We start from the raw sequence: 12,293 nt of genomic DNA, 5'->3' as shown, positions 1-12,293 counted from the left end.
TAACATTTAAGGGGATGAAAGATGTTGGCCGATTCTCAGACCTACTCAATACGCTCACAAAATTTCATGAGAATAGGTCAAGCCGTTTCGGAAGAGTATGGGAACGAAAACTGTGACACGAGAATTTTATATATAAGATATATTCCATCATGTGGGCTGTTATTTGAACTACTCATTTATTATATTTCAACATTTTCTGGCATAACCTCCAGCATCGGAACATAACGGAAGTCAAACGATTCTTACTAGTGAGTATCATCTTAAAATATATGTCAAATACATGGTAGTGTATAATACCATCTATTTGACATACACACTTATTTATAACTAACTGTACCCGCGACTTCGTCCGCGTGGAGTTATACTTTATTTTTCTAAAATAAAAGTAGCCTAAGTGAACCTCTATTACATCAGCTACCTGCCAAAAAAAATCCCGTTAAAATCGGTTCAGCCATTTCAGAGATTAGCCAGAACAAACAGACCGACAGACAGACAGACAAAAATTGTAAAAAAATGTCATTTTGGTATACCTATGTACCATATTAATATTCATATGTATGTAGTAGAAAACGGTTATTTTAATATTACAAGAAAACACTCCAATTTTATTTATATGTATAGATTAAAGTCTGTGGTCAATTTGAGAAGCTGTTTGCTTTTAATGTTATAATATTTGTCTATAGTGTTACAGAATGTTAAACTTAAATTTAAATTAATTATGATCTAATTTCGAATACTGGGTGACCACTAGAATATCTTTTTGTTATAAAAAAAATATATCGGTATAATATATACATTCAGTAATACTATAGACAAAAAACAGTATAAGCAAACATTTGTCTTCTCAAATTGACCACAGACTTTAATTGTAAAGAAAAAAGTAATGTAAATTTATTAAATTTAAAATAATTGTGATCTAATTTCGAACACTGGGTGACTATTAAAATATTTTTTTTTGTTATAAAAAAAAATATAACGGCATTACCGTGGCAGATTTCCGTAGTCAGTGCAGTGACCTGACTACAGACACTATTTATATTTCTATTATTACTAGCTGAGCCCGCGGTTTTACCCGCATTAAATGTCAATAGAAATATAGCCTATATGTTATTCTGATCATCATCATCATCATCGCAGCCCGGAAGACGTCCACTGCTGGACATAGGCCTCTCCCAAAGATCTCCACGACGATCGGTCCTGCGCTGCTCGCATCCAATGCCTTCCAGCGATCTTGACCAGATCGTCGGTCCACCTTGCTGGAGGCCTTCCCACGCTGCGTCTTCCGGTCCGTGGTCGCCACTCGAGGACTTTACTGCCCCAACGGCCATCTGTCCTACGAGCTATGTGCCCTGCCCATTGCCACTTCAAAGTCGCAATTCTGATGCATAAGCTATATTACTGAAGTTTCATCATAATCCGTTCCATTATAATATTACTAGTTCTACCCACGACTTCGTCCGCGTGGAATTTAACTAAAATAAAAATAGCCTCAGTTACTCCTTATTACATCAGCTATCAGCCAATAAAAGTCCCGTCAAAATCGGTCCAGCCATTTCAGAGATTAGTCGGAATAAACAGACAGATAGACAGACAGACAATAATTGTAAAAATGTATCGTATTTATATTCATAAGCGTGTAGTAAAAAACGGTTGTTTCAATATTACAAACAGACACTACAATTTTATTTATATGTATAGATGTAAGATTATATGTGTATGTTAGTCTATCAGGTATTTATAATATGGGCCAGTAATAGCCTGAAATAATAATAATAATGATAATAATAATAATAATCTCAGGACAATTCACACAGTGCCATCTAGACCCAAATTAAGCTACCTAAAGCTTGTGTTATGGGTACTAGACAACTGATACAAATACATAGATATGCTTTTTTTTTCGTAAATACATACATATTATACATAGAAAATACCCAGACCGATACAAACAATCGTACTCATGAATACAAATATTTGTGCCGTGCGAGGAATCGAACCCGCGACCATCGGTAGTAAGGCGGTGTGCCAACCGCTAGCCCACCGAGGCCGTCAAAAAAAAAAAATTATTTCGCAGGTCAATTCCCGAAGTACTCATCGCTAGCGTGTCTGAACATCTCCAACAACAACCTCACCAGTTCCAAGCTGCAGCCGTCTATACAGCGCCCGTTTGCGTACCTCTTCAACCTGACGGTCCTGGACGCCTCCGGGAACAACCTCACAGAGTTCCCTCTCAGTCTGGTGCATAGCAACAGGAATATCTCAGTGGATTTGTCAGGTAATCAACGTCTATGTGACAGACTCGACCCATTGGCTTTGCGGCGTGATATTGCATCTCTGTGCATTTTCTACCGCATATATCACGGGGAGTGTTCTGAGGAATTGTTCGGATTAATACCAGCTGCTGAGTTTCACCACCGTACCACCCGCCAGAAACTGAAATACCATCCTGATCAGCTGGATGAATGGCGGTCTTCCACCGTGCGGTTTTCTAGAAACTTTTTGCCTCGCACAACCACATTATGGAATTACCTTCCAGCAATGGTATTTCCGAACCGATACGATATTGAAACCTTCAAGAAAAGAGCTTATTCCTTTTTAAAAGGCCGACAACGTACTTGCAATTCCCCTGGTGTTGCGGGTGCTCATGAGCGGCGGTAATCACTTACCATCGGGTGAGCCGCATGCTCGTTTGTCCCCTGTGTTATAAAAAAAAAAGGTAAATTTTATATATAGTTCTTGTTTTATTGGAAAAAATGGTTTAAAAATTGAATACCAAACTTTAGTAATGAAAACGAAAATATTTATTATTATTTACAGTAAATACTAATTAATGAATTGTACTATTTTTAAATAAATAATTTACTGTACTAGTTAGTTAGTTAATTAACTAAAGTAGTTTGGCTATTTATATAGCTGAATATAGAGTCACCAGGGTCACCAAACGGCTCGTTTTTCCAGGACATTTCCTAGTTATTGTAGTCCTCGTCAACCGTCCCGTTTTTCCAGGACATGTCCTAGTTTGCGTACGGCGAAAGGTCGAACCTCGGACCGCTATCAAATATTACATATTTGCCGCCATCAACAAATATCGTTAGAGATTGAAGATCGCCCAGTTATAAGACACACTTCGAATTTGCTGGTCCTCTCGAGTACCAAACTATAAAGAACTGGCCCACGGTCGGTGTCTCATATTAATTTTATGTCCTGTATTTTATAATTCAAAATGATAAATAGCCAGCAGTTTTTTCTGGACCTCGTTAAAATTTTCTCACGCTATACGGCCCCCATCTAACAGATCTATATATTCCATCGTGTGGCTTGTCCATATCCAATTAAAATTTCGAACTATATTTTCAGTAAAAAATTTACTACACTAGTTAGTTAGTTAATTAACTAAAATAGTTTGACTATTTATATAACTGAATTTTGTGTTGGAAACCCTAACGTTTTGTTCATCGGACTGCCTTTCTCTTTATATATATCAACTAGACTGTAAGTCCTAACATTTTGTTCAACGGACTGCCTTTCTCTTTATATATATCAACTGGACTGTTAGTCCAGTAGATCGTGGCAAGGCAAAAAATATAAATACGTAGACCAGACAGCGCAACGTTACCGTAAAAAAAGGTTGGCAATTCCCAACTACGCAATACTCACACTAATAGAAATAGAAATAATCTTTATTCAAATAAACTCATTACAAGCACTTTTGAATAGTCATATTTTGATTCTACCACTCATTCGGAATGCAGATTCATCACAAGAAGAATGAGCAAGAAACTTGTGTGTTGCTCTTTTTAATAGATGTTTTTTTTATATAAATAATTACAGTATAACAAGTAAGAGGCATGCGATAATCAACATAGAAGTCGCTACGCACTCATTATTAATGTAATCAGATAATATTGTCAGTGCTATGGATTTTAAGTTTTTCTATAAAAACATTATTATCGTTAACGAATTCTTCAATTTTATAGTAAGCTTTTTTGCAAAGGAACTGTTTTATTTGACATTTAAATCTTTTTTCTGGCAGATTTATAACAGACTCTGGTATTTTATTGTAAAACCTTACGCAATTGCCATAAAACGAATTACTAACTTTAGCCAAACGACATTTAGGTAAAATCAGTTTGTTATTGTTACGTAAGCTTTTATTAGTGCAATCACTAACTCTTTTGAAACCGTCTATATTCCTTCTGGCATAGATGATATTTTCATAATACATATAAAGTAAATAAGTACTTACTTACTAAGAATAATTTTCACATTTGTGTTTTCTCTCTTTCATAAATAAAAAAATACTATACTACATGATTGTGTACTGTTTTCTTTTCTTTTTTATTTAATTCTAACATTTAGGGACTTTTATACAATCTAAGTATATGCCAGTCCCATTGTACCCTAAAACTCATCACTCTATTACCTCACTAGTGAACAAATTGCCTTAGCCGAACTGTCTGAAGGATAGGCTAAAACAGTTTGTACTGAACTATGCTGTTTAATTTATGATTTCAATAACTATGTAATTGGTAGATCGCACAGGGTTTCAATAGTAAACAGATCTTGGGTCTTATCAAGCTGGCTGTTAGAGTATCCAAATACTTAATATTTAGAAAAAGTTATTTTATTATTTTGTACTCTGTGCTTAGATTATTTTCCTAATGTTGTCGTCCGTTTCCGGTGCTCGAATAAAGAACATACAATCGTCGTCGTCCGTCTTTATTATTTTATATAAAACCCAAGCGGCTATCCTCACAACGCAAGACACTGGCCACCTCTGGTGTACCCCCTTCAACAGAGGTTACGCTTTTTCGTGACCGAAAATTGGGTTAATTAGGATTTCCGGTTACGAAAACGTTATCCGTTCTATATGGAAAATTCACTTCAAACTTTCCAATTTCAGGGAACAAGTATCTTCCATGCAAGCACTTCCAGAAAGCGATGTACGAGACCAACAACAGTTCCCTGGTGACCTTCCTCCACTATAATCAGACATACTGCGCACTAGACCTGGAGTTCAACTGGTTCAAAGATGTGCAGATTGTGCTGATCGACCATCTGCGGGTGCAGAAAGAGGTTGGTGACTCCAAGACACTTCATTATTTGATTTATTCTAACCACACAGAGTTCCCTATCAGTCTGGTGTATAGCAGCAGCAATAAACACCTATATACATAAATAGACATTGTAAATAGTCTGGTTTCTAAAACGACCTTGGTGGTATAGCGGTCCAGCACACCGCTTTATATCCAATGGTCGCGGGTTCGATTCCTCGCACGGCACAAACATTTGTATTCACGAGTATGATTGTTTGTATCGGTCTGGGTATTTTCTATGTATAATATGTATGTATTTACGAAAAAAAAAAATTTAGCTAGCTTAACTTGGGACTAGATGGCGCTGTATGAATTGTCCTGAGATTATTATTATTATTATTATATTATTAAAAAAAAATAGAAAATTCAATTGAGTTCTTGTCAGTTCTTATCAATTGAATCTGTATACTGAACTGGACGGTAGAGTAAAAACATAAGCAGTTAAAATGTCCTACATGAATAAATGAATTTGTTCTTTGCCCGCTTTACCACCCACATGAAATTTCTGTTGTATAAGCTATATTACTGCAAAAATCATCAAAATCCGTTCAGTACTTTTTGCGTGAAAGAGCAACAAATAGCGGATGGCTATTTGTCGCTCACAAACTTCTTTCGCTTCACTTGGCGTTTATAATATTAATAAGAGAGTGAAACTTAAGTAGCTAAAATCATGATGTACAGCTCAACGCCAGTTGCCGAAGAATGGAACCTGAGAATATCAACTGCACTTGCGTGTTGGAACGTCTGGAGCTGGTGGGGAAGAGGTGACCAACCTGGTCGCTGTGGACTGCTCCCAGCGACACCTGAAGAGGATGCCCACCAACCTGCCTCCGAATACAGTGAAGCTCAATATATCTTACAACAATGTGAGTGGACCCATACCTTACTAGTACCCATTGCTTACTATTTCTACATTTAATTGTAATATTTGCGCGTCCGTACTGAAAATCAGCGCTGGAAACTATTTCCAGCATTATACTGAGTTGTGGCCCACATTGACTCCGTTTTTTAATGTGTAAATTATTCTTGTATTTCTTATGTTATTACTGTAAAAACGAGTTAATAAAAATTCTATTCTATTCTATTCTATTCTACATTACCCTGCATTACGTTCTGTATTCGGAAAGCAGTTTCGGTCCTATAGTGATTATTAATTGATCATTGATCGATGGCGTCGGTGATCTAGCTGTTTGGCACACCGCTTTATTTCCAGTGGTCGCGGGTTCGATTCCTCGCACGATGCAAACATTTGTATTCATGACTATGATTGGTCTCTAACTATGTATGTATTTAGAGGATAAAAAGTAACTAAGTATTTATATCAGTTGTCTAGTACCCATAACACGAGCTCTGCTTACCGTGGGACTAGATGGCGCTGTGTTAATTGTCCAGGGTTATATATTATGTGTACATATGTATATTACGTATATATTTAAAAAAATATCTAAGTATTTATATCAGTTGTCTAGTACCCATAACACAAGCTCTGCTTGCCGTGGGACTAGATGGCGCTGTGTTAATTGTCCAGGGTTATATATTATGTGTACATACATATGTAAGGCAAAACGTTTACATACATATGTACACATAATATATAACCCTGGACAATTAACACAGCGCCATATATTACGTATATATTTAAAAATATATCTAAGTATTTATATCAGTTGTCTAGTACCCATAACACAAGCTCTGCTTACCGTGGGACTAGATGGCGCTGTGTAAATCGTCCAGGGTTATATATTATTATTTATTATTAATTGAAATGTTATCTTTGATTGCAGATAACATCGCTTCAAGCGGTAGGCGATGACCCCACATATGAGCACCTTCGGCAGCTGATAGTAGACTACAACGATATAGTGAACATCGTGGAGCTGGAGGGCACCAAGTTCATAGACAACTTCATCTTCTTCTCCATTGTACACAATAAACTTAAAACTGTGAGTATGAAGTCTAATTATTACTAATGTATTTATTTATATTACTTGAATGACGAGCGTCTATGGCAATAGTTGTTCATGCTCCGGATTTTCATTTAATAGAATAGAAAATCATTTATTCAAATAAACTTACATTGAAGCACTTTTGAATAGTCATTACATTTTTCTAATCTACCGCTCGTTCGGAAAGCTGTCTCATCACAAGAAGAATGAGCAAGAAACTTGCGTGTTGCTCTTTTAACTAATTTATTATTACTTTACATTTTTAAGTTTAAGTGTGTGAATACAAACCACCAATTAGCACTAATGTTACCTACCGTCCAGTTCAGTATATATGTTTGGGAAACTACTCTGCTACCAAATGATGATGATAAATGATGATACAGGGTATATTTTAAACAATATAGATCCAATTGAGAAGAACTGGCAAGATATTCAATTGAATGTTTTATTAATTTTCTTTAAAATCTAGTTTATTTACAATGTATATTTGTATAGGTGTCTATGTCTAAACAAAGCATCATCAGGCATTAAAATCTTATATATAAAATTCTCGTGTCACAGTTTTCGTTCCCATACTCCTCCGAAACGGCTTGACCGATTCTCATGTAATTTTGTGAGCGTATTGAGTAGGTTTGAGAATCGGCCAACATCTATTTTTCATCCCCCTAAATGTTAGGGGTAGTCCACTCCTAATTTTATTTTATTGTAAGGCAAAACGTTTGCCGGGACAGGTAGTTGTTATTATATTTTTATACAAGAACTTTGATTTTTTTTTATCTTAAATCGTCAACATGTGTTCATATTTTTTAATTTCTTTTGTTTGATTTTCTTGTTCGTTTTTTTATGTAATGATTTGTATTGTGTTACATATTTCTATTTATATGTTATAACTAGCTGTTCCCGCGACTTCGGTCACGTGGAATTTAAGTTTATTTTTCTAAAATAAAAGTCCCGTCAAAATCGGTCCAGCCATTTCAGAGATTAGCCGGAACAAACAGACAGACAGACAAAAATTGTGAATAATGTTATTTTGGTCTACGTAACGTATTTATATTCATATGCATGTAGTATAAAACTGTTATTTCAATATTACAAACAGACAGTCTAATTTTATTTATATGTATAGATTTATATGCTGTTGTGAGCATCATCATTGTTGTGTTGTGATGAGTGATTGTAATATATATTATTCTATTCTATTCTATTCTAACAGATCCACACATATGTGCTATGGAATCGCTTTGACACTACGGGCCCTACTTTCTTGATAGCAGGCAATCGTATACACTGCGATTGTAACACTGAAAAAATGCTAAAGGTATGTAACAAAAAGTTCATCAAAGAGGATGGTTATTTCGACTTAACTTAAATGTTTTTGGTTTCAAGCTGGATACCTTATATTTTTAATGATTTTTTGTTACGTATATTTAAATCTTGAATCCAAAACTGTTTGTCTATTTGTGCGTTAAGATTTAACGTAAAAAGTTAAAAAGTTACATGATTAGGAGGTATAAGGGACATGAAAGTCTGCATGTTATTTAAATATAAGTAGAGAAAACAGGGTTGTAAGGACTTGAAAGTAGACAGATGAAAGGTTGTATGGAAGTCTCGTCATTTTTAAAGTTAGAGCTTTGAAATTTTTTTTTAGGTTGTTGATGAAATATAAATAATTATGACATTATTTCAGCGCGGCTCATCGAGGTTATTTGTGACCCGAGAGCTGGTAGCTAGTTTGCCATTCAAAGAGGGCTAAGTATGGCCATTCAAAGAGGCAACGCTGCCAGTATCCTGGGTACGCTGCCTCGATGTGCCGCGTTGGATTACAGTGATTGTTTGTATTAATTATGTAAAAAAAATCTCGAATTATATACATATTATTATATATTACATTATGACATTCCACATCTGTAAAAAATTAACCTTAAGTTTGTATGGAAAATCGTTATTTTTGAAGCAGAACGATTTCTTTCTTTGGAATATTTCTTTATTTGATTATGTCAAAACACTATTTTATATCAACACGCAGTCGATGTCGCAGGCATAACACATATTACCATACTATATAACAGTTTTGTATCAACATTTAAAACGCACGGGCGAAGATTGTGGAAAGTGGCAAGAACTTCGCCGACAACATCGTTTCTCTTAAAATATGAATGAATGTGACAGTTGATAGAATCCAGATTAATTTTATATTTTTATTTTTATTTCTCTATCTACCCAAAGGTAGTCTGGAAGAGATTGCTTAGCGATAAGACCGCCTTTTGTATAATTTTTTCTCTGTAATTGGTGCAATATAGAGTATAAATAATAAATAATTTTCAGCCGTGGCTACAGGAAAACTTCAAAAACATACCGGACTACAAAAGTCTAGAATGCCAGGACAACATGGGTGCTGTGGTGGAACTAATTGAGTCACGTGTCTGCCACACGCCCCGAGATTGGACAGATTATATCTATTACATCATAGGTTTAGAAGTTTTAATACTAGTTCTACTTATTAGTAAAGTCTCTTATGACTACTGGGTGTTTAAGACAGCAGGGTACCTGCCGTGGCCTGCAAACAAAATGCCGAGGCTGCCGTGTGACTGGCTGTGCGAGTGAGATGGAAGACATCTATTGGGATTCCAAGGAATGTAATACATTCAGCCATGTGTTTAATGAATCGATAATCATAATCGGTTTTAAAAAGAAAACGGGATCATTTTTTTTAATATTTGTTATACATTTTGTATAAATTATGAAGTAAAAGATATTTTGTTATCTGTTCTATTTTGAAATCAGAATTAAAAGGATATTTTGATCAAATTTGATAATATTAAAAATCTTATAATATTATAAATATAAAGAAAATGTAATATAGAAATATGTGTTTTAGAATATGTTAGAGATCTCTTATGTTAAATATGTTGTAAATTTTAATGTATATGTATATAAATGTTGCTGTATAATTAAGTATGAATTAATATACAAGTCCCAATTTTGAAGTAGTAAGTAGTTTAGTAGTATTGACCGTTTGTTTGGAATCTCCAAATATCTCGATTATATAAAAAACATGCATAGCATTTTCAGGAAGAATGTCGTAATAAGGAAATCTTATCATTATAGGAAATATTATCATTTTTATAATCTCAACTTATGATCACTAATATGCAGCAAAGAGTTAGAATTAAATTATTTTGTCTATCGTAAGCAGAGTTATATATTTTTTAATTTATTGGCCATTGGCGATATAGGCAGATTTTTTTAAATTTTTTGGTTCATCATATAAGCAGAGACAATGAAGTTTTTTTTTTAGTTTTTTACACACATATTTTCTTTTTTTAATTTCGGGACGCAGATTTTTTTTTAAAGACATCGGATAAGCAGAGACAATAAAATATTTTATCTTGTTATTTTTTTAAACTTAAATAATTACGACATTATTCCTGTAATATTGTAAATCAAAGTAGTAAAACAGAAATAGTGGACTTTCATATCCGCATATATTGTGTGTTTGGAATTATGAGGCTAAGCGTAATTATTATTTAAAATGTTGATCGATGTAGTATTTTTTTTAATTTAAATTGCACAATTTACTATCTTCCATTCATCTAATACTTTCTTTTTTTAAACTGAATGTAAAATTATATTACATTTACATTTATATGAGGCTTACATCAGTTGAGAAATCAATTATATACTAGTTTTTATTTTCAGGTGCCATAACATTCAGCTGGCAGTTATTCTGATGCATTACTAAATTCAAATTTGAATCATTTTGCAAATGTAACAATATTTTCAAACTGGTACTAATAAAAAAAATATATAAGATAGACTTTTTATGACTATATTATTATCATTATACTGTGTAAAACAAAGTCGCTGTCGTTGTCTGTCCGTTCCTATGTATGCTTTAAATCTTTAAAACTACGCAACGGATTTTGAAGCAGCTTTTTTAGATAGTGCTCTAAGAGGAAGGTTTATATGTATAATACATGTACACCCGGGCGAAGCCGGGGCGAATGGGTAATAAATAATAAAGATATTTGTAAATTATTTTTAGTACAAGCATTAGTTTTATTCATAATAGTTACGTTTAGTAATGCATCTGAATTGTGGTTATTCTATTAAGTTTAACAGATTAAAATGATATAGATTTTTGTAAATAAGTACAATCAAGACTGTATATTTCGTAAGAGTTTATATAATTATAATAAAATATTTTATTATAAATTGTTTTTTTTTATTCTGCAAAGTCAGTTCGGAAACTAGTCCCTGATTTGTCAAATCACAGTCAGCAAACACAAGTAAACAGGTGTTTGAAAAAAAACATCCACTGTACACTATCCTACCTGTACTAGGATCACATAAATTACGTACAAACTTGTTTAGTACTGCTTTACTTAACAATTATACGAAGAGGGACGACGAGAGTTTGAAAGTACAGAAATGGTAATGTACTAGGAGAACATGTATTTACAGTGATAAATTTGTTAATTTCTGCATGACGTAACCATGAGGAAGAGGGACAACGATATGACAGTTGAGTTTGATAGTGCTAAAGTGAGAGATGTACAATATCCTATCTGTACTAGGAACACATGAATTAGCAGCTACAAACTTGTTTACTACTACTTTACGTAACAATTATACGAAGAGGGACGACGAGAGTTTGAAAGTACAGAAATGTTAATGTACTAGGAGAACATGTATTTACAGTGATAAATTTGTTAATTTCTGCATGACGTAACCATGAGGAAGAGGGACAACGATATGACAGTTGAGTTTGATAGTGCTAAAGTGAGAAAGAGATGTACAATATCCTATCTGTACTAGGAACACATGAATTAGCAGCTACAAACTTGTTTACTACTACTTTACGTAACAATTATACGAAAACGGACGATGAGAGTTTGAAAGTACAGAAATTAATGTACTAGGAGAGCATGAATTTGCAGCGACAAATTCAGCTTTACGTCATAATAAGAGGAGAGGGACTACGAGACAGTTGGAGTTTGATAATGCTAAAGAAAGATGGAGATGAACATCAGAAAGATACTTATTAAAAAACAAATTTTAGGCATTCCACAGAAATTTCTTGGCTAGCGGTTGCAATCTCACGTAATGATTTATAATAAATTTTTTTTTCTATGTTACTTTTATTAATATTTTCTTTTTTTTTTTTCGTTTAATCCTTACCAGTCAGTTAAAATTGAAATTATACCAATTATCCTCTGAACTATTTACATTATTTTTATTATACACACAC

General features: G+C 33.9%; 1 protein-coding gene across 1 annotated transcript in view; it reads left to right on the top strand.

The window, feature by feature from the left end:
• Positions 1 to 9,702, top strand: part of LOC131846877 (protein halfway-like) — a 71,074-nt gene extending 61,372 nt beyond the window's left edge. The window contains 7 exon segments of the mRNA XM_059196300.1: positions 2,075 to 2,275; positions 4,904 to 5,076; positions 5,778 to 5,847; positions 5,850 to 5,962; positions 6,881 to 7,039; positions 8,256 to 8,360; positions 9,368 to 9,702. Coding sequence (XP_059052283.1) covers positions 2,075 to 2,275; positions 4,904 to 5,076; positions 5,778 to 5,847; positions 5,850 to 5,962; positions 6,881 to 7,039; positions 8,256 to 8,360; positions 9,368 to 9,646 — 1,100 coding nt within the window. The 3' untranslated portion in view covers positions 9,647 to 9,702.
• Positions 9,703 to 12,293: the final 2,591 nt, after the last annotated feature.

Source organism: Achroia grisella, unplaced genomic scaffold (assembly GCF_030625045.1).
Source record: "Achroia grisella isolate CSIRO2021 unplaced genomic scaffold, CSIRO_AGI_Agris_v1 utg512, whole genome shotgun sequence".
In the NCBI taxonomy this organism is placed as follows: Eukaryota; Metazoa; Arthropoda; class Insecta; order Lepidoptera; family Pyralidae; genus Achroia; species Achroia grisella.
Note: the sequence above shows the minus strand (reverse complement) of the source record. Positions and strands in the feature narration are given on the sequence as shown.